Source organism: Python bivittatus, unplaced genomic scaffold (assembly GCF_059951505.1).
Source record: "Python bivittatus isolate LINGU-HERP-01145 unplaced genomic scaffold, Pbiv_v1 ctg000590_np1212, whole genome shotgun sequence".
Lineage (NCBI taxonomy): Eukaryota > Metazoa > Chordata > Lepidosauria > Squamata > Pythonidae > Python > Python bivittatus.
The window spans coordinates 1670047-1693177 of NW_028277086.1; the positions used below are offsets into that span (position 1 = coordinate 1670047).

Below are 23131 nucleotides of genomic sequence, written 5' to 3' on the forward strand. Positions count from 1 at the left end.
TGAAGGCAATAAATGCACCACATTATCTACTCTTGGCTGCCTAATGTGGAAGTAAAAAAAAAGTAATCCAGAACACGTTTGAATGCAGCTTGAAAGCATCCAGTGACATTAACCCTGGCAGAGCTCCATTAATTAATTGGTGTTTATTAGAAAGCTGAGAGATCTCTGCCTCTAAGGGACACGGCTTTGCAAAGCAATACCACTAACTAAGAAAGTGCTGTCTGAATTTTAGGATTATGAATGCCCATTACTTGTGGTTTTATCCTGAGCTAGCCAACTGGGGGCTTTTGTGCAGCGACTGTTGTAAAAAAAGAAGTAACTGGCTCATTAGCAGATTACGGCCATTGCAGCTCGCCATTAGAGAACTCTGCAGATGTGTGGCTCGCTTTAAACAGAGACTCGCTTAGCTTAAGAGTGTGGTTGCACCTCATTTTTTTAAACATTCCTGCATGTGGGAGAGAAAGCATAATTATATCATCTGTGCAGCTCAAAGAATGGGGTTTGAGGCATTCATTTTCCTCTGTAATCCCGTTTTAAGGACTGCTGCTGCACAATTTGCCCCTGCAGCATCCCTGGGCTAATCTGCATCTTCTCTTCACCCTGCCCAGGCCGCCCTACTGTCCCCAGTTACTTTTCTTCCTGTGGCCCTTTGATGGTCCTCGGCCCCTCCCGTGTGGTTTGGGGAGCTTAAATAGGGGAAGGAGCAGCGCTGGCCTTCGTGGTTGCTACCATGTCCCGCTTTTCCTCAACCGAGCCAGAGGAGAAGGCCGGACCAGGAGTGGGGAGACCCAGGGTCGGATCCCCTCCCTCCCCAGCCAAGGAAACTTCCTGGGAGATGGTGGGCACTCCCTCCCTCTCAGCCCCAGAGGCAAGGTGGTTCAGTGGGGGAGCTGCTGGACTGGGAGGGGAGACCCAGGTTTTAGTCCCCCCTCAGCCACCGAAATTCTCCTTGCGGCCTTTGGGCCAGTCCTGCCCGCTCAGACCAAGCCCTGTCACTCCGTGCGACTTGTAGATTTGCTTAACGGTGCTAATTGGCCTTCGACACTTGTATTTTTCCTTTAGGAGAAGGACAAAGCCTGAATACTGATTAAGGCAGAGCCACTTCAAGGAAACTTCATAGAGAGCATGCATTTTCTTGGCAGCGCTGTTGAATTATACTCCAGTGGAAGAACAGAAGCTGTATTACACATTCAAAAGCACCCAGTTAGTGAGTCTCCCAAACTTTTAACGCGGGGAGGGTACGGGGAAAATACTGCCAGTGAATCTCCAGCAGGATTTGTACCGAGACCCTGGAGAGGCATTGTAAGGTGGTATTAGTGGATATGGGAGAACAGTCCTTTTCTCCTGTCTAAGTGGGCGTCAAACCGTTTATACACCAAGAGCAGTAAGGGACGCTCGTGGCTGGTTTCCTGGAACAGTGGCTCCAAGCATTCATTGTGTAACATCCTTTCAGCTGTGATCTTATTCTTCCGCATCTTCTCAAGGCTAAACATGTCCAGCTGCTTTGCTCCCCTGGCTTTGAACCTGTTCCAGTTTGTGTAAATCAGTGTTTCTCAACCTCAGCAAGTTTGGGGGGGGGGTGGATGTCAACTCCCTGAACCCCTCAGCAAGCTGGCTGGGGAATTTTGGGAGTCGAAGCCCACCCCCTGCAAACTTGTTGAGGCTGAGAAACACTGGACTTCTGACTCTCCCACTCAATTTTGTGTCACACACAGATCTGACCAGCCTCCTCCACCACCTCATCCAAGCCAAGCATGCAAACACCAAACGGCAGAGGATCCAGCGCTGATGCCCCCCTCTCAATACCTCCCTCTAATTTGACAGGGAATATTTCCTTGTCGCCCTGGAGTATCATTTTTAAGCCAGCTACGCGTCCACTTTCCACATTAGCCCTTTTCGTTTGAACTGTTTCAGGCTGTGCAGTCTCACATTTGATGCTATGTAATGGTGGTTTTAAGTATAAAAAACCTCCAACAATCAAAATCTGGCAAGTTGCGGATCAGTCCCACCCACAGGAGTCACCTGTGGCGCAATAGCATATATTTATGTATTCAGTTTCCCCACTTAGAAGCCCCCTTTGGATTTGGGGGGGGGGTTGTGTCATTTTGTTCCCATCCAACGTTTTTGGGTCACCCTTGCCCTCTTCACTCTTCATTTTCATCTATTACTGTATTTTTTCCCCTCGCTTTTACGTTTTTATTTGTAACCCCCCAGACTCATTGGGGCATATACGTTTAATAAATAATGAAATAACTCCAGGCGCTTTACGTATTAGGATTAAAAACTCTAGTGAGATAGATAGATATAGAGAAGCAAAATGCATGACTCTCTCTGTATATATAACCATGCACTTTGCTTTTTTAATATAATATAAAAAAAAATATATTCCTGGCAAATAGAAGGGGTAGAAATGGAAGCAGTAACAGACTTCATTTATTTGGGCTCCAAGATCACCGCAGACGGAGACTGCAGCCATGAAATTAAAAGACGCTTGCTCCTTGGGAGGAAAGCTATGGCAAACCTAGATAGCATATTAAAAAGCAGAGACGTCACCTTGCCGACAAAGATCCGCATAGTCAAAGCTATGGTTTTTCCAGTAGTAATGTATGGCTGTGAGAGCTGGACCATAAAGAAGGCTGAGCGCCGAAGAATTGATGCCTTTGAACTATGGTGCTGGAGAAGACTCTTAAGAGTCCCCTGAACTGCTAAGAGGTCAAACCAGTAAATCTTAAAGGAAATCAACCCTGATTGCTCATTGGAAAGATTGATAATGAAGCTCAAGCTCAGATACTTTGGTCACCTAATGCGAAGAGAGGACTCTTTGGAGAAGACCCTGATGCTGGGAAAGATTGAAGGCAAAAGGAGAAGAGGACGGCAGAGGATGAGATGGTTAGATAGCATCACTGAAGCAATGAGCATGAAACTGAGCAAACTCAGGGAGGCAGTGAAGGACAGGAAGGCCTGGTGCGATGTGGTTCACGGGGTTGGACATGACCTAACGACTCAACAACAATAACAAAAATACACACATAATTATCAATTATTATATAATGCTTTATCATATTTATATCACAAATTATATATATATAAATTATATATATAGAAAGTGATTATATATATATATAATATATTTAATATATATAATATATATATATATATATATATATATATATATAATATATATATGAAAATTATCAATTATGTTTTATATAGCATAATTATATCACACACACAAAAATAAAAGGGGAAGCACGTGACCCTGCGCCCACTTGGGGATCCACGTCCCCCCATCGATTCCCGCAGAGCAGCAGGTGGCACCGGAAATCCCGCCTCCCGGTCGTGGAAGCGACGCTCTGGAGACGTCTATGGTCAGGCGCACCGCCATTTCCTGTTTTCTTTGCCTCTTTCTTCCGGGTTCGAGGCAACCGGGGGGCGAAGAGGGGCCGCGGGAGGTAGGTCCGTCGGAAGAAACGAGCTGCGAGAGAAGGACGAGGCGGAGGAGGAGAGGTGAGTGGCGAGGGAAGGGAAGGTGATTTAGCTCCCCGAGGTGTGGGACTACAACTCCCATCACCCTCAGCCAGGGAGAGGGATGGGGAGGATTTTTAGTCCATCATACAGAAAGGCAGCAGGTGTGTGCAGAACAGAGAGCCACCTGCCTGGTCTTGTCTGGACTGGAAGTCAAGCACGGCTGGGAGGGGAGACCACCAGGAGATCCCACGTTGGAGCCTGGAAGGCAGAAATAGCCCAGGCAAAGGCTAGCCACTTCTGTCTTATGTCATGCGCTTGGCGAGGGGCGTTGCAGCTCTCTCTTGGTGCATGTTTTTGTTGTCCCGTTTTTGCTCTTTTTTGCTCGGGGGGGGGTCCTTATTTTATTTATTTATTAAATTTGTATAGCTGCCCATCTCGCAAGGGTGACTCTGGGCAGCTCACAACAATTAAAACAACAACAGAAACAGTGACTGGGGAGAGGTGATCCCTCAAATAGCCACGGCTCCTGCCATTATTGTTATATTGGGTTTTTCCCCCTTGCTTTTACTTGTGAACTGCCCAGAGTCACCGGGAGTCAGGCAGTGCACCCATTTAATAAATAAGTAAATAAATAAGAAAAGGACCTGGGCCTGAAGACAGGAGATTGGATGGACATGGCCTTCCAGGTGGTCTGCGAAAAGAAGCTGAAACATGGGGGATGATTTGCTCAGAGTCTGCTCTTAGCAGTGGCTCGTCAGAGGAATCCTGTGAAAGCAGCTGCTGAGTTGTTTGTCTCCTGTCTGAAAGGTATGCTGCTTCTGCACTGGGAGGCTCTTCTGGCTGCATGCTGACAGACTTCTCTGGTCTCCTAACAGCCTTTGGATGCAATCATCCCACTTTCTCCTGCAGGCCACGATGGGGATCAACAAAACCCACTTTTCTTCAGTGCGTATATCTCTACATAATGTAAACCACGCCTGTGCTTACAAAGCCACTTAAATATATTTCCTTTTACTATTCAAGAATTGCAATCCTGGAGTTATTCTGCATTACAGGCCGTTAGGGCTGGTAACTCTTTCCTTGGCAGGGCTCTGTGCCCTTGACGTATGGCTACCGTCTGTTCCTTCTGCCAGGCGGGAGTCAGAATAAATGCCACCAGGTGCAGAGAACATGGAGGGAGAAGTTTTTCCTCCCTTACTCACAATGTTAGAACTAGAGGTCATCCATGAAACAAAATGCAGGGAAGTTTAGGACTGAAAGAAGAAATTTTTTTAAACACAGCGTGTAGCTAAACTGTGAACGTTCTGCCAGCTGTTGTTGGGAACTGGACATGTTTCAAGAGAAGCAGAGGACCCAGCTATTAATAGCAGCTAAATAAAATAATAATAATAATAATAATAATAATAATAATAATAATAATAATAATAAATGCAATGAATGAAGCAGAGGACCTGGCTATTAATAGCAGCTAAATATAATAAAACAACTACCACAATAATAAATGCAACGATACCTTTATTACCATCAAACAACAACATCTGCCTATCTCAGGTCCTTGGGAAGGACTCAATAGGTGGATATAAATGCCAAATCCAGTCTAAACATCTGGCTGACTGTGCGACCAATAATAATAATAATAATTGTAGATGCCGCCGGTGTTGGGGCAGTTCCAGTTGTATCAGCAGCTGTTTCCTATCTGCAGAATCCCAGGCAGTGGGCCTTTAATACTGGGGAAGGGACAGGGAAGGGACAGTTGCTGGGAAGGGACAGGGTCCTGCAGCCAGGCTTCCGAGCTTCCCAGGTGCACCCAGGGGGCCTCTGTGGGACTCAGAAGGGAGGACGGTGGGGCTTCTGCTGCCTGTGAAGTTAGCCATTTACCGCTTCTCTGTTACGAGGAGATGCAGCTTCAAGGTACCTGCTGCGTTTTGTTGTGTAAAGCTTACAGGCCTGGCTGTACCTCTCTTATTAGAAAAAATGGTCAATAATCTGCTTTTATTCTGCTCTCTTTATTTAAAGTATTTGTATGCCACCTTTTGTTTTGAAAGTCCCAGAGTGCTTAAAGTGAAAACTGTACAAGAAAAAAGAATAAAAAGCAGGGTAAAAATGGGACAAAAAACCTTACAAAAATTTAAAAGCCCAAATTAGAGGGAGAACGATTAGAGGAGCTTGTAAAATAAACACACCAGAATGTCACAGCAGGAAGTACATTCCACAGGGTAGGTGCTGCCTTTCCTTCTGGATGTGCAGTGTTTTGAATCTGATCCCCAAAAGGTGATTTGGAGGAAGGAGTTGCAAACAGGTGCTTCGTGCCCAAACCTGAGCCTGTTTGCAGCTGAATCTGAAGCAGAGCTGAGAGGGAAGGTCCCAGAGCTGGAGGCCAGCCTGGGAATCGTAGAAATATCCCAGGTGAAAGCCAAGACGAGCTGCTTCTCTCTTGTTGTCAAGAAAAGGACACATCTGTGAAATCTGGAGATGAGTTTGAGCCAGGCCTAGCGAGCCAGCAATGCGATGGAGCTGCTAAAAGCTATTTAGGGATGTATTAAGAGGAACATAGGGTCCAGAGCATGGGAATAATTGTCCCATCCTGCTCTGTCTTGGTCAGGTCCCACTTGGAATATTGTGTCTGGTTCTGGACACTGCAGTTCAGAAAGGAGGTTGACAAATTGGAGTGAGTTCGGAGGAGGGCCGCCAAGAGCGTGAAGGGCCTGGAAACCAAGTCCTGTGAGGATCAGTGAAAGGACCTGGGTATGTTAGGCAGCAGAAGAGAAGTGGGAGAGATATGTTGGCAGTCTTCAGATTTCTGAAGGGCTGTCATAGAGACGAGGGAGTGGACTTGTTCTGTGCTCACCTTGGAGGGCAGGACCAGAAACAAGGGGCTGAAGTTATGGGGCAGTAGATTCAGGTTGAGGGTTAGGAGGAACTTCCAGAAGGTAAGAACCAGTGGAATAGATCACCTCATAAAGCTGCATGTTTCCCTTCACTGGAGGACTCCAAGTGAAGCCGGGTAGCCATCTGTCTAAAATGCTTTATTAGCAGGTCCTGCAGCAAACGGGGTTGGACTAGGTGATCTCTGGGGTACCTTCCAATTCTGTGATTCTATGATTTCCTACTGTATTAATGTTTAAATAATCTTTCAAATTGTGTTTAGGTAACCAAAGAGCTACTCTGCACTGGATTAAACAACTAAAGATGCCTAAAGATGAGGAAAAGGTTAATTTGCGTCGCCTTGAGCCTGCGATCCAGAAGTTTATTAAAGTTGCCATTCCAACAGACCTGGAAAGGTTAAGAAAACATCAGATAAATATTGAGAAGGTTAATTCTTCTTTTTTTAAAAAAATTTAATCTTAAGAAGGTCCGGCAGGAGAGGCAAGTTCCCCCATCGATTAGGGAATGCCATTGGGTGGGACCTAGGAAGAAAGTCTTTTCTGCTGTGGCCCCCACCCTGTGAAGCAGCCCCCCCCCCAAGGTGAGGCTGGCTCCAGCCTTGTTGGCCTTCCAAAGATCCTTAACACGCAGTTGTGTCAACTGGCCTGGGGATCCCAGGATAGAGTGGAGCCTGTTAAAGGGTTGTATGACAGTTAATGGAATGCACTCTCTGTGTGTTTTCCTGCCATTTTGTTTTTTATTTGCTTTTATCTTGTTTTTATTTTAATTTAAATTGGTTGTTTTAATGGTTTTTAGCTATTCTTGGTTATTACTGTGTATGCTGCCCAGAGCCACCGTGTGAGATGGGCAGCTATAAAAATGTGATTAAACAAATAAATAATTGTACACCTACGCTGAAACATGTCCTGTTGATACCAGCCTGATCTAAGCAAAGCTGAAAGAGTTTGGTTAAAAAAAAGGAAACCCATCATACTCCTTCCATGGAGAAACATCTGTGATGTAATTTGAACATCTTTTTGTTTAGAACATCCCCATTTTTCACAGTGAAGGATTCAAATACTTGCGTGGTTTGATTCAGTGCTCATTGTGGCATGTACAAAAAGGTCCCCAACATTTCGGGCTTGGATTTCCTGCTTTCACATCTAGGACTTTTCAAACTGTAGACTGTTAAACAAGCCATAATGGCTTAGGTGGGTGAGATCCCGTCTCTTGATAAGCTGAAAAGAAGCAAATCAGGTTAAGCAGAGCCCAAGACAAGCGACTGACTTTTCTCCTAGAATTTAGGGGATTCAGAGCTGGACTTAGTGGACTAGATATTTGATTTCTGATGGTTTTCAGATGTGCGCTAACAGGAAGGCTGGCCTGCAAAGAGAGTTTCTGGTTCTAAATAGCCCTTCGTGGCTGCCTGAGCCCAGGTGAGAGTAGAATGTTTCCCCAGGATATTAAGGGTGCCTGGTGTAGCGACAGTAGGCTCCTCCTTGTGTGAGTCGCATTCTCTTGCATATCCGCAGCTGAGTTCTGTGTGTCTTCAGGGTTGTTCTCCTCAGCTCAGGGCGTGTTGCATTTGGCTGTGGCATAGAAGTGTGCCCCGGCTTTCTCTTCCATTACTAGCAGCCTGGGCTGACCCCCCTTTGCTCGATTCAGTGTGCTCTGGCCAGCATCAGTGGCTCAAGCGGTCGACGGGCTTTTTGTGGAAGGCAGGGAGTCGTGTTGCTTTGACCAGTAGCCCTGTATTTTATTTCTATTTTACTTTTTATTTTATTTTTATTTCACTTATTAACTGCTTCAGTCCAGCAATGCTAGGCCGCTACGTGGCAAAGTCTTTTCAGAATGCCCTTGAATTTCCAAAGGAGCAGATGCCAAGGATGGCTTTGCCCTCCATCCAGCGTCCTTGTGGTGCGCCTTGATCTTGAGGGGAGTCCCAATGCTGGGCCAAAGGGAGGTTGCTCTTCAGAGAGAAAAAAGATGACCAGCCACAGCAACTTATTTCTGAAGATTTCTGCTCTGTGCTGCACAAAGGACTATAGAAGATGCTTCCCCAACCTCTATCATCCCCACAAATATGGCCACGCTGAGATTTACGCTCCCATCATTATTGGAATTTTCTTTTTTATTGTTTACTATTTTTTAGCGTAAACCTTCCCAAGTCATTCTGGAATTGAATTAAATTAAACCTTGCGTGTGAAGGGTCAGAAATGGGGGGGGGGAAGGGAGGGAGGTGTCCTTTTTTCTGTTGCCAGATGCAGCATTTTTTACGCACGATGTTCTTCTGTCTCTCTGTTGTCTTCAGTATCAGAGGTGCAGGCTGTGGGACAAATTGCACGAAGAGCATATCAATGCAGGCCGTACGGTTCAGGTAAGGAAACGGTAGCTGTAGAGATCCGCTGGAGAAGACAGAGTAGCCTTTGCTTGGAAAATGTTTTACGGTTTCACTTTTTAATGGATTAATTAATTATCTATGTGGTATTTTTTAATCGTTCATGGGTTTTTGGTTTTAATCGTGAGCCGGCCAGAGTCATTGGGGGAGGTGGGCGGCATACAAATTTAATAAATAAATAAATTTGTAAAATAAATAAATCAGTAAAAATGAACCCTTGACGGAACATTTCTGGGGAAAGCAGAGCTGTGGTGGATGTTGCCCCATTTTATTTTTTATGTGGATTTGTTTGTAATAAACTGCCTCGCTCCTGAGTCTCTAGGCACAGCGTTTCCCCTAATTTAAGATGTGTGGACTGGCTGGGGAATTCTGGGAGTTGAAGTCCACACATCTTCAAGGGGCTAAGGTTGAGAAACACTGGTTTAGTCAGTAACAGCAAATTTATTTGTACTGTGATTAGTGCCTGGACTATTTTCAAGGACGTGGTGGGCCACAAACTAGGAACCGTGGCTCTAGAGCTGTTCTGTGGCATCTTCGCCAGCCGAGATTCTTCTAAATCCGGATGCTGTTTTGATGGTTTGGTTGATGTAAGAAACCAAGATGGTAAAAACTTGAGGGGCCCTGGTTGCTCTTGCGCTCTTAAAGTTACCTGCCGTTGATGTAATCATGTCGCTTATTGATTTGTGTTTCAAAAGAGTTATGTTGATCTGGATCTGTTTTCCACCTTGAATTCTTTCACTGCAGTATATATGAGAAATAACATTTCAGCATGAGTAAATTAAGAGAGTGCAAGTTCTTTTCTGTTTAGGCTGATGTTTTCCAGTTGTGGCCACTGTCGTGTGTGTGGGCGAACTCCCAGAATTCTCAAGCAATAGCTAGGTTCCCTGTGGAGTTCTGGGAGTTGAAGTCTACCTGTGTGGACATGGGTAAGGTAGTATAGGTGTTTTAGGAACTGCAGTGTATTTAGCCACTCTTTATGTTCCCTGAAGGTCTTCCTCGGTCAGTTTGCCTTCCAGGGTAGGTGACAGGGGATTAAGATTGATTTTGACACACACTTAGCTCACAATCCGATTCTTGCAGTCCAGAATAAATTAGGTGGCTGACCCGTAGGATGCTAACACCATTTTGACTCGGACAAGAAAAACGTTGAAATCAGTATGTGTGTGTGATACATACACCCCCCTGCCCACATATATATAATAAACAGGACTCTATCTCTTTGGCATCTAGTATGATTTGTAATTTATGCATAACAGAGGTAAAACAGATGAGTCTTTTTGAAATACTACAGCAACTGCGAGCAAATATCCGAGAGATGGAGAACCTTTGCACCCGAGTCCGAAAGGAAGACATTCTGACTTTGCAGAGAATGATTGATCCTGTGAAAGATGAGGCTTCGTTGGCCATTAAAGAATTTTTACAGCTGCATTCGGAATCTGCCGAAGTGCTGAAAAGACAGTTCAGGGAGCAAGAGGCATCATCATCGCAGACTCCTCTAGCCCGCTCTGCCACTGTAGGAGCAGGTACCGTTGCTTCATAGTTATAGGTGTCGCTTGAAGAAGCGCATTCTTGGGATAATAAAGGAGCCACCCATTTGGTACCACCCAGATATGCTGGGTCTGCAAACTTCCAGACCGGCAGCGTGCGCGGCCTTTGGATCTCCTGGGCAAAAGGGCCCCGGTGTTTCTGGAGAGGCGGATAGAAGAATTATCTTGGCGTTTCCAGACGGAGGGTTCATTTTACCATAAGGTGATCTGATGATTCCATCTCATTTTTGCAGCTAGGAAATTTGAAAATGAAATTTCCTATTCATCCCCTTGGTGCTCTGGTCTTTCCTGTCTTCCTCTTCTTTTCAGTGTGCCTTTCTTCTTTTCTTAAAACGCTCAGTAGAAATGCAGTCGCAAAGCAAGAGTTGGACAAGAAGCAGAAAGCTTAAAAACTAGTCCACCCTTTCAACCAAAGGGTTTGCAGTTCAAAAGAGGAGGGGTGAATCAAAACAGTCAATCAATCCATAGTAATTGATTACTGTGGATCGATGGACTTTGTATTTTCTCAGCTGGGAGGTTACTCAGAAAATGCAACGACCGTCAATCCCCAGTAATCAGGATTGATTCCTGGTGACTTCATGGAGACCTCCGTACAGTTTTCTTGCAAATATATGGAGGTGGCTTGCTACTGCCTTCTTCAAAGATGTTTTTTTTTTTCCCCCAATTTACCAGTCTAGCTTTCAGAGGTAGGTTTCCTAGTGGCCTCCCATCCAAACATCAGTCAAATATCTGACCCTTCTAAGCTTCCATTCTACTGCTGGTTGGGACAACCTCACTGTAACTAAGTGTAAGGCAATGTTTCTCACCCCTGGCAACTTTAGGATGTGTGGACTTCAACTCCCAGAATTCCCCAGCCAGCCATGCCATGCTGGGTGGGGAATTCTGGGAGTTGAAGTCCACACATCTTAAAATCACCAGGGTTGAGAAACAGTCTAAGGAATAGCTGTGTCGTGCTCTGTCTGATCCAGTTGTCCTCGTGCTTGTATCTGCTGTTTTAATTTTTATTTTATTCCTTGTGGCAGGATTCTTTATAAAAGGTTTGCCATGGCTGTGATTGTGTCATGGTTCTGGATGGAGACGTGCCTGTGTAAGGGTTTATTTTCTGTTTTGCATTGTTGATACGGCCCGTGGTGACGATGCACTGTTTTTCTTCAGAAACTTTTTGTGATGCTGAAGATGGAGGAAACTCCCCCATCCAGGTTTTTTCTCCATTACCTGAAATCCCCCAGGATCAAAATGCTGCTGAATCATGGGAAATACTAGAAGAGGTATTTTGCACTCCCCATTATTATTTACTTTTTAGTACGATGATCGCGTAAAAAAGCCTGTCAGAACAAGTAACGTTTTGGTGTTTTTTTAGGATTTGATTGAACTTAGCAATCTTGTGACGGAGTTCTCCCTGCTTGTCAATGTAAGTAGAGCAAGGTTTCCATTTATCTGGATTCTAAAGAAAGAGAACCAGGATCTAACTGGTTTTCTACCAAGATCCCCAAAGGCATTTGTATTCTCTGCCAGGTAAAATGATGATTCAGGGGAAAAATGTAGACATCTGAGTAATATTTGCATTTTGTATACAGTCATTCTATAGCATTTTTTGCTCCCTAGAGTATATTTTAAGGCTTCCATTTCTGACTGAAAATGACTCTGAATTGAAAAAGAAAAAAAAAGGAACTTTGGGTACAGCAAACATCCTTGACTCTTAATTTCCAAACGGATGGCTCTTAAAATGAGCAGGGCCCCTTGATCCGCAGCGCAGAATGGAAGTGCAGCTGTGAGAATAAATTTTGGAAATACTTTTGATGATGCAACACAGACCCAAGGTAGAAAATCGTTCTATCTGCACGGTGCTCGTGCAGTCTTACGACCTCAGATAAAACCCACTGAGAGGTCCAAGCCATTTTAATGAGGCTTTACCTGTATGTAATAAACATCTCACTTCGATCCCCCTTCCTAGGCCCTTATCTATCTGTACAAACAAAAATAAGTTTAATAATAATCATGATAACATCTAGCTATTATTTAGTTTCGCAAAGAACACCCCCTTTTTTAATCTAAAAGTTGACATTCACTTCCTTGCAGAACATTTTTTCTCCAAATACCAGTGTTTGCATTAGCGCCAGAAGGGCAGAACATACATTTTTGTATGCCTCGTGCATCTGTTAGAGAGGAGTAGCTCTAGAGGCGTGGCGTTGGGTCCCCCTTCTCTCACCCGGTGCCTTCCGGATGTGGAGGGCTGGCTTCCATCCTCCCCAGCTATGCAAAGGCATCACATTGCCCCCCACCCCTGGGCTGAGGGTGCTAGTTGTTGCTTGCAGTGATGTTCTGAGTTAGAAGGGCTGTGCCTTCTTGGCCCAAGACTTCTCCCCCCTGGAAACTTCATGGGGGATGGCTTTGCTTCCAGAGTCAGCAGGAGAAGGTCGACCGGATCGAAGATAATGTCTCTGCTGCAGTTGCAAATGTGGAGGAGGGGACCAAAAGCTTATCCAAGGTGGGTCTTTTTCTCCGCTTTCAAGTGAGGAGGACTGAATCACCCCTGTGCCTCCTTCGGCTTTCCCTGCTAACAGGAAACCCAGGACTAGTCAGTCTTGGCACCTTTTGGTGCCACGAGAGCAGCCCAAGCCCCCTGGTACCCCAAGCCTGCTCATCGATTCACATCACTAACCCAGAGGCTCCTTTGCCAGCCAACGCACCGTTGCCCAACTCCTGCCGACTAGGAGGTGCATGCAGGATAGCGACTCCCGCTCGGGGCGCTCACGCTATCCAAACGTCTTTTCACCTTCCCCAGCGCACAGCCTCGCAGTGACGTTTTAGTCCAGCGGCTTCAGAGAAGTTTCTTTGTTTTGGCTAGGAAGTCCCCAGCTTTCTTGCCTCTTTATGGCTGTAGCCTGTTTTAATTCGCCGGGGCTGTTCTGAGTCCAGTGTGCCACTGGACCTGGCTGGAATGGATTCACAGTTAGAGACATCTTTGTTCCGTGTTCAGTTTATTGCCATTTTCGGGAGGGATCAACCCCTGATTTCCTGCTACCTATTCGTGCAGAATTGCTGGTTGGCTGTTTGATGATGCCGAGGAGGCACTCTGCCCTTAAAGTGACCCTCTCCGTGCCACTCTCTTTTCCAGGCTGCAACCTACAAACTGGCAGCTCTTCCGGTTGCTGGCGCCCTCCTTGGGGGAATCGTCGGGGGGCCTATCGGGCTGCTGGCTGGCTTTAAGGTGGCTGGACTGGCAGCCGCCCTGGGTGGCGGCGTGCTGGGCTTCACAGGTGGAAGGCTCATCCAGAGGAAGAAGCAAAAGATGATCGAGGGCCTCTCTTCCTCCAGCTGCCCAGATCTGCCCAGGCCGAGGGACGGAGGAGGCAGCTGAGGACGGGCCCGGCCTTGACTCTTAGCCGTCTCGGCTGGCGAAGTGGCTGCCCTGCTCGGGCCTGGATTCGTGTTGGGAGTTCTCTTGTTCAGAATGTGAAAAGGACGAAGTTCACCCTGAAAGGCTTTTTTGACCTGAGCCAGAGGAAGCCAAGAGGGGCCCGCTGTGGCACGGCTGGCCTGCGGTTAACACAAGCTGAGAGGGTGTGCGCCAAAGGAACGTCTTGATTTGGTTTTCTTCCTCCTTCAGGGACTGTTACAGTGTTCACAAAATGCCTTTTTCCTGGCAAAATGGAAGAGATGCCAAGGTAGCGTTTCAGGTCTGGGTGCCGCCTCTGTCCCCAAACACTTCGTTCTGCTCAAGTGCACAAAAACTGTTTTACGTTTGTTGGTTTTACTACTTCTCGCTTCTCTGTGGCCGAATCGGTTTGAAGTGGGACATTTGGGCTCCTTTGGAGACATACCTGCTTAGTTCAGGCGAAGAGGTGCTGAGAGATCTTGTTTTGGGGATTAATTTGTAAATCTTAATTTTCTGGACTGGAAGGTTGGCTTCTACCTCTCTTTTTAAAGTGTCACATTCAGGAAAGTCACAACAGGCTGTTCTGGTGAAGGTGTCACAGTTCTCTGCCTGTAGTGTGGGTTATCAGATTCACAACAGGTGTCTAGATCAGTGTTTCTCAGCCTTGGCAACTTTCAGATGAGTGGGCTTCAACTCCCAGAATTCCCCAGCCAGCCATGCTGGCTGGGGAATTCTGGGAGTTGAAGTCCACCCATCTGAAAGTTGCCGAGCTGCTGGAGAATTCTGGGAGTTGAAGTCCACACATCTGAAAGTTGCTGAGGTTGGGAAACACTGCCCTAGAATATTAGAAGAGAGTTAACCAGTCAAAGATTATTCTGTTCCATGCCAACCAAAGTCTGTTATTCCATTAAACATTCAAATAATCAGTTTGGAAGGGGGTGTGTATGAATTAAACAAATGGTTTTTTTGTTGTTGTTGTTCGAAAGAGCAACATTTATAAGACAACTCTAGAATTATTCCCATTTCCTCTTTGTACAAAGTACAAATACTACAGCATCTCATCAGCATTTTGAGTTCCACCTCGGGTCAGTGCTGAGCTATAAAAATAATCTCTCTGAAGTATTTCAAAACGTCTCTGGGAAATGTTTCTGTGTTGTACGCAATCTTTTAAGTCGGGCAAAACACTTTTACTGGTTCATTTTTATGAATGCTGGGTGTCTACATACCACCAAATAAATAAAAAGTTTCAAATGGAAGAAAAAAGAAACAGGTTTTTTGCTTATTTTGCAGTTAGGCCATGCAAGGAACATCATTTCCTTTGGATTTGCTGACTGTTAATCAGCATTGTTGGAGCCTCGGGAGAGGGAAGCGGGAAGGGTACAGCACTGGCCCCCGGACCTGGGATGGAAGAGACCGAGAGGCAGGCACGTTTGGCCATACAGTCAGGTCCAGAAATATTGGGACATCGACACAATTCTAACATCTTTGGCTCTATATACCACCACAATGGATTTGGAATTGAACAAACACAATGTGCCTTAACTGCAGACTGTCAGCTTTAATTTGAGGGTATGTACATCCAACTCAGGTGAACGGTGTAGGAATTACAACAGTTTGCATATGTGCCTCCCACTTGGTAAGGGACCAAAAGTAATGGGACAGAATAATAATCATACATCAAACTTTCCCTTTTTAATACTTGGTTGCAAATCCATTGCAGTCAATCACAGCCTGAAGTCTGGAACGCATAGACATCACTAGACGCTGGGTTGCATCCCTGGTGATGCCCTGCCAGGCCTCTACTGCAGCTGTCTTCAGTTCCTGCTTGTTCTTGGGGCATTTTCCCTTCAGTTTTGTCTTCAGCAAGTGAAATGCATGCTCAATGGGATTCAGGTCAGGTGATTGACTTGGCCATTGCATAACATTCCACTTCTGTCCCTTCAAAAACTCTTTGGTTGCTTCTGCAGTATGCTTTGGGTCATTGTCCATCTGTACTGTGAAGCGCCGTCCAATGAGTTCTGCAGCATTTGGCTGAATGTGAGCAGATAATATTGCCCGAAACACTGCAGAATTCATCCTGCTGCTTCTGTCAGCAGTCACATCATCAATAAATACAAGGGAACCAGTTCCATTGGCAGCCATACATGCCCACGCCATGACACTACCACCACCGTGCTTCACTGATGAGGTGGTATGCTTAGGATCATGAGCAGTTCCTTTCCTTCTCCATACTCTTCTCTTCCCATCACTCTGGTACAAGTTGATCTTGGTCTCATCTGTCCATAGGATGTTGTTCCAGAACTGTGAAGGCTTTTTTAGATGCCGTTTGGCAAACTCTAATCTGGCCTTCCTGTTTTTGAGGCTCACCAATGGTTTACATCTTGTGGTGAACCCTCTGTATTCACTCTGGTGAAGTCTTCTTTTGATTGTTGACTTTGACACACATACACCTACCTCCTGGAGAGTGTTCTTGATCTGGCCAACTGTTGTGAAGGGTGTTTTCTTCACCAGGGAAAGGATTCTTCGGTCACCCACCACAGTTGTTTTCCGTTGTCTCCCGGGTCTTTGGGTGTTGCTGAGCTCACCGGTGCGTTCCTTCTTTTTGAGAATGTTCCAAACAGTTGTTTTGGCCACGCCTAATGTTCTTGCTATCTCTCTGATGGGTTTGTTCTGTTTCTTCAGCCTAATGATAGTGACAGCTTCACTGATAGTGACAGCTCTTTGGATCTCATCTTGAGAGTTGACAGCAACAGATTCCACATGCAAATAGCACACTTGAAATGAACTCTGGGCCTTTTATCTGCACATTGTAATTGGGGTACTGAGGGGATAGCACACACCTGGCCATGGAACAGCTGAGAAGCCAATTGTCCCATTACTTTTGGTCCCTTAACAAGTGGGAGGCACATATGCAAACGGTTGTAATTCCTACACCGTTCACCTGAGTTGGATGTACATACCCTCAAATTAAAGCTGACAGTCTGCAGTTAAGGCACATTGTGTTTGTTTCATTCCAAATCCATTGTGGTGGTGTATAGAGCCAAAGATGTTAGAATTGTGTCGATGTCCCAATATTTCTGGACCTGACTGTACCTGGCAACTCTAGAATAAAAAACAATGGGAAAGTGTTGGGGAGGGACCACTCTGCATGGGAGTGACTACCTGCTCCCTTCCGGTTCTCCCTCCTCCCCACCTGGCAGCCTGCCTCTTGCCTGGGTGCCAGCTTTCCCCAACCTTGCTGTGCTCCAGAGTTCACCTCCCTGAATTCTCAGCCATGGCCATGCTGGTGGGGGGATTCTGGGAATTGGTTCACACATCTGGAGCAGCACCCGGATCGGAGGCGGCTGGAAGGTGCGATGGCCCACCTTGTGAAAACAGACTGTGGTGGGGATTGCGTTGGCACCGTCCCCCCGTGGAGCCTTAGCAGTGCGGTGCTGGAATGGCGAAGGAGTAGAGGTAGCCTCTAGAGGGGCTGCCTTGAGTCTTTTCTTCAGCTGAACCAGCGTTTCTCAAACTTGGCAACTTTGTGGACGTCAACTTTGTTGGCATCTTCCCTCTTGACCACCCCCCCACCCGACCCAAACCTGTTTGTCAGAGATAGAACTCTGTCCCTGTTCCCGCGGGCAGGAAGAGTCCAAGGAGGGTTGTCATTTGATATCCACTTGCTGAGAAGGAAAGAGGGAGGATGTCCTTCGGTGGACCTGGGCTCCAGGTGACTTCATGGATGCAGTCATGCAGCTTGTCTTGGCCAAAATATGAACGTGGCTTGCCACTGTAGTCTTCTGAGATCCTTAAGCTTGCAGGCCTGTGATTTCCTGGTGGTGCTTCCATCCCAGGACTAACACAGCCTGACCCTGCTTAGATTTCTCAGATCTGCCGCAGTCAGATGCCACCACCACCACCAGATGCCACTGCTAGGCTTGAAGATAAAAACTCAAGTCAAACGCAGCTTCCGGTGTCTCCAGTGGGCACATGTGTGCAGTTTCTTGGCAGCAACATGGGAATAATGCTACTGTTTTCTGACTTCTCAGTCTAGCCTACGGCTTGGGCTCCCCTCCAAATATTTTCCAAGCCCAACCCAGCTTAGCTTTTTCGAGGTCAGCCCAGGCTGCCCCCTGAATCCATATGCAAGTTTACAATGGCAAATAGCAGAACGCTCCCCTTTCGTGACCCCCTGCAACTGACTGCCTTGTTTGCTGGGGGCCTGGACCAACGCTGCTGCTGCGGAGCCCAGCCAGATGGAGCGTGAGCTCCTTTGGCCTTTGCGGGACAGGAGCTGGCTCTGCTCGTCCTGGGCGGGATGGCGGGTTTTGCAAGGGGCCACAAGGGGGCAGCAGGAGGTGAAGGACGGCCGGAGGGGCTGCAGCTGGAAGACTGACAGGCTGATTATAACAGGTGTTCCTGCATTTTGGGGACGCGGGAAGGGTTACCCTCATAAATGCAGTTGAGGTCAGTGCAATGAGGTTAAGTGCCAGTGAAAGGCCAGAAGTAGAGGCACGGGTTCAGGGAAGGCTCACGCTGCCTCCCATCACCCAGGATGTTCGCACTGTTTGCGCTGTGGCCGGGCAGAAGGCTGCTCTTCCTGCGCAGGATCCCCCGAAGGGCCATCGAATTGAGCCTCCGTTCATCCTGAAGTCTCCCGGGAGGAGGGGCGGCAGCGCCTGAGGCCATTCGCCCCAGAATCTGGAATGGCGGTCATTTTGATTTCTGCTTTCGGGTTCTACCCATGTTTTGCCCCCCAACTATCGGCTCTGGGTGCGTCTTCCCTGCTCTCCCCCCACGCCAGCACCTCCCATTTTTTGTTGCGGAAGAGAGGATGGTTGATCAGACCAAAGGAAAGGAGCTGCCATGAGGCTGCTGCTTCTGGACCACCTTGGGGAGGGGGGCGGGATGGAGAAGGACCTTTGATGTGACCATTTCTAGACCTCCAGTCACTAACCGAGCCCAAGCAACACGATGTCCGGAGAATTGGACACGCAAACTTCCAGAGCTCAGAAGTCACCTCTTGTTTCAATTCTCCCAAGACATTTCACGCGCAGGTGGCCTCAGGCAGCAGCTTCTGTGCTTCTTCAGCACAGGGCCACATCCCCCGGAAACAGACTCATAAACTAAGGGTCTCTTCTGTGGCGAGGCCGTTCCTTTGGGTCGGCCCCTCTGTTGCGGTTTGCTCATGTATGCCCTGGGTCAGGAGATAAATATGGTTAAATAAATAAATGAAACAAGTAATGCCCCGAGAGAGGGAAATAGAGCCTGGCCCTCGGGGAACACCCTCATGGCTTTGGTTCCGCCTGTTTTCTGAATATTGCGGATGGCAACTGCCCCCTTTGGGCCCTTCCCTCCAGAGCGGAGACCACCAGGTGGGTCCTTCCTCCCCTGCATCGGACGTCAATGCTCCCGTGGTCAGAGAAGGGCCAGACGCCCACCAGGGCTCCCGCCGTGTCCCTTCCAGCCTCAGCAGCGCTCGGACATGGCCACAGAGGGACCTTTCTGGCCACATCTGGGAGGGAGGCTTTCAGCTCCAATGTGGGGGGTGGGCTTGGGTGGCAGGGAGGGCAGAAGCTATTTTCTGTTTTTCTGTGCACGCATCTGCCTGTCTAATCCGAAGCAAAGCTGAACTCCGGGCGACTTCCGTGTAGCCTTCCTGGCAACCGCATAGAAGTGCGCGCTGCCTGCTTCGAGACGCTTTTTCGACTTTCTGATCTAGCCCCCCCACCAACCTGGGATTCCCTAGTGGTCTCCCCTCCCAGGGAGGCACCGACTCGCCTCTGCTTTGCTGTTGGAGATCAGCCCAGGCCAGCAAGCTGTCAAGCCAGGCAGTCAGCAGCGGCCCCTGGGGGGCAGCAGGGTCCTGCTTTGGGAGGGTCCCTTTATGGGGAGGAAACCCCTGGCCGGCTTCCGCCACCAGCTGCTTCCTCATCAGTTTCTGAACCGCTCCTGGGGAACAAGCGATGGGGCTTCTCTTGGCGTGCAGCTGCACGAACGGCATGCAAGCCCTTACCCAGCGCTGGGGTTTGGCATGTCGCGGTTGCTGGGTGGGAGAGAGGGCCAAGGCCCTTGGGCTTTTCTGTGGCAGGACACGCCTCGGCTCAGGCGGCCTCAAAGAGAGGGCCGCCCTCCTGCACCACGGGCTTTGGAGCCCTGTGTGGCCTGGAAGCTGGCCGTCCTGGAGGCTGCCAGGCTCTGAATTAAGCTGCATAAACCTCAAAATTTCAGCTTGCGGGATTGAAGTGGGTCAGCTCTCTGCTGGAGTGCCCCTCCGGTTTGGAGAGCGGGCCAGGGTTGGAGTAAACTGCGGGTGCGCCTGCAGACGTTCAGGGCCCCGTGGAGCCCCTGCAGCTCTGGAAGCGTGCTTGTGCGGTGAGCCAGGGTGCTCTGGAACTAACCAAGATCCAGACTAAGCAAGCTTAGCGTGCTGGCGTGAAGGCAGACTCTTGCCTTCTCATAAGGACATCCCTTTTAATATGCCGCCTGTCTGGGCGGCTCATAACAATTAAACAAAGAAATTACAGTAAAATCAATAAAAGATAAAGATAAAGGATGGCAAGCGCCGGGGTCTTCCTCTCCCTAGCCGAAAGCCCGGGTGAAGAGCCGGGTCTTCCAAACGACCGCGGGGGGCGGGGGGGGGCATCCAGATCTTTTCTCCCCGAAGCGTGAATCTAGCAATCCAGCCTCCCACAGCGCCTAACCCGAGCAGAGAAAATAACATTGGAGACTTTTAGAATCAACCAGGCGCAGAAGTGGACAAATATTTCAAACCCCAGAAGCTGGAATCAAATTTTGAGGCAGCGGGGAATTCCTTTATCTCCTGTTTCAGCTCTAAGCAGTATTGATTTGTGTTTTATTTCCCTGGAATCTTAGCAAGGAGAGAAAACCGCCACGCAACGCGATTGCATGTTAAAGCTGCAATTCATTTCTTTGTTTCGGCTTCCGTTTTGCCCGCCTGTCATCTTTTTCCTTCATTCTTTGCGAATGGACCGGTTTCTTGGAAGGGATAAAAGGGGCTGAGTATTCTGTGGGGCTGGCAGGCTTCACTTGTATGTGACAAAATAACAGAAGTTTGTTCAGTTTAGGTTTCTCAGCCTTGGCCATTTTAAGATGTGTGGACTTCAACTCCCAGAATTCCCCAGCCAGTTGAGAAACACTGGTTTAGGATGAGTATCTCTGCATGTCGGAAACTAGCTAGTTCATGCCAGCGAAGACCTACGGAAAACTGTTTGCTGCCATCTAGTGACCGCCTGGATTTCTGCAGCCCCAAATGCAGCTACATTTAGTGAAGGCAGAAGGTCCTTGAAAACGTGGGTTTCTGCCCACTGGTTGAGACGAAAATAAATCCAGCACCCAGAAGTTCAACACCCACGATTTTTGTAGATGTCGTTCACTGAAAGAAAGAAATTTCAGACCAGTGATCTATGTGGGGTGGGGAAGACTGACCAGCGTCTCTGCTCCAAACCGCCTCGTTCCTCGGTTGCCTGGGAAGAGTTTCGGAAGATACAAGGGACACCCTTGTGGAGGTTCTCCTGCTTTCTCCATGGCCCGTTCCAGCTTGTGTTGACAGGCAGGAGAGATCAAGCGTGAGACCCCTGGCTTGTTGGGTTCTTCTGGACTTGAGGCTCTCCCCTCTCTTGTCCAGCATCTACCTGAAGCCCCTGGGTAGACCATCTGCCAACATGGGGTTCAGTGCCCTCTGAGGACACCCAGTGATATGTCTCAACCCAGGTCGTCAAAACGGTGCAGACCCTCATGGCCTCCAGGCCCTGGGCAAGACCTCGAGAGCATCGCTTGGCCTAAGGGAGAGATGTGTAGCTGAGGGTCATCTGCGTACTTGACCCCATGCTGAGGGATGACCTCACCCAGTGACTGCACACAGATGCTAACCCATACGAAAAACAGGCAGAGCTTCAGTTGCCACTTCTTGACCACACTCTGCCGATACCCCTGCCACATGGACACATCCCTGCAGCTTTTTTGGTGATCATACGGGCATGGTCTGCCACTACCTTCTTGCCGGGTTTTTTTCTGACTTCCCAGTTTGCTTTACAGCCTGGAATCTCCTGGTGGTATCCCATCCAAATACTAACCTGGTCCACCCTTGCTTCACTCTTCTGGAATTGGCCAAGGCTTCTGGGTGCTGGAAAATAAGTGTAATTAACATCATGCAATAATCCATGTTAGCTTTAAGATGCCCCATGACTACTGAATTTACTTTAAAAGACTCACCAGAAGTAGAAAGATCAAGGGTTTCTCCACTTGGGTTTCTTTGGTTGAGGGGGAAAAGAGCAAGATGGGAGATATGACAGAGGAGGCATATTATGGTATAGCACGCGCGCTGTGGGTTCAGGCCTGGAGGTTAAATATTGGAAGTTTCAGGTCAAGACAAAAACGTGCAGCGACATCGGGGCTGCATTCCACAATATTACAACGGCTGCCAAGAGTGACCCACTGCGCCGTGGTTTGCTGGAGGGCTCCAGGGGCCCTTGGCTGGCCTCTGGTCCTCCTCTCGCCATCTCCTGCCATCATCGGGCCTTCTCCAGGCCTCTTCCCTCCCTCCGTTTCAGGCTAGTGATGATCCAAGCTAACCCTCAAATCTGGGTTGAGAAACGATATATTGCTATCTCAGGGAACAAGTAATGGCCCAAGGAAGAAATCAGATGATGGGTTGGGTTGGGTTGCAGAACATGCGAAGATCCCTCCTGGTCCATTAAAGCCCTAGTGGCCACATTTGCACAACATGTGAAACTTGGTTAGTTTTAATCTTAATTTTCTGTGCATTGGCATGTTGTACGAAGCCAGCCTGTGGGACCCATCTATGGCTCAGCATGTGGGATTCAAGTAAAGCATGCTGGGAAATTCCAGCCCAAGGCTGAGTGCTGTAACACACTGGACCACAGATGATCCAAGTCTCTCTTCACCTCCTCTCTCATGGTGCAAACCCAGTCAAACGTCTCCATATCCATGTGGAAGGAAGCAACAACCATCAAGCCCAGGAATTGTGGCGGGGCTCTGCAAGGACTCAGGTGGCCTTCTTCTGAGACTGGGCCCAGAGGAACTTTGCCCTTCCTTCTCTTCCTCTCCAGTCTTCCACAAGCCCATGCTCAACCTTTTCTCCCTGTTATATTCTTCCCTTCTCCCTTCTCCCTTTTTCCCTTCCTTCCCTCCTTGCCACAAATTAATTGTGACAGCTCCTGAGACGGGGAGGGGGGGGCAGACCTGTGGCCGAACATGTGTGAGAAGAAGAGTTTTGTGGCTGACCAAAACCTTCTTCTGCAGGGGTGTCCTACTTTAGAAATGGAGACAGAAGGGAGATGGGTGGATTTAAGAGGAAGAAGACGAAGACAAAAGAGATCTTCTGCTACATCCATGATGGGCTGTCTGGCCACTTCCACACACACCAGGTCAGGTGTTTTGGAACTGCTAATAGCAAGTGGGTGAAGGCACAGAGGCAGAGATGTTTCTGAGCATATGGAAAGGCAGGTG

The 23131-nt window shown here is 47.9% G+C and overlaps 1 protein-coding gene across 3 annotated transcripts; it reads left to right on the top strand.

Moving 5' to 3' along the window:
• Positions 1-3369: 3369 nt before the first annotated feature.
• On the top strand, positions 3370-14937 carry STX17 (syntaxin 17). 3 transcript variants are annotated; one of them, XM_015889479.3, is made up of 9 exons: positions 3370-3507; positions 4276-4413; positions 6617-6780; positions 8645-8710; positions 10023-10254; positions 11434-11546; positions 11639-11689; positions 12680-12766; positions 13397-14937. In XM_015889479.3, exons 3-9 carry the CDS (start codon positions 6658-6660, stop codon positions 13637-13639), a joined length of 915 nt encoding a protein of 304 aa, XP_015744965.1. In that variant the 5' UTR covers positions 3370-3507; positions 4276-4413; positions 6617-6657; the 3' UTR covers positions 13640-14937. The 3 variants fall into 3 exon arrangements, with proteins under 3 accessions (XP_015744965.1, XP_025027724.1, XP_025027725.1); XM_025171956.2 differs by lacking the exon at positions 4276-4413; XM_025171957.2 differs by lacking the exons at positions 3370-3507; positions 4276-4413 and adding an exon at positions 9192-9318 and having other exon boundaries at positions 6641-6780.
• The last annotated feature ends 8194 nt before the right edge of the window (positions 14938-23131 follow it).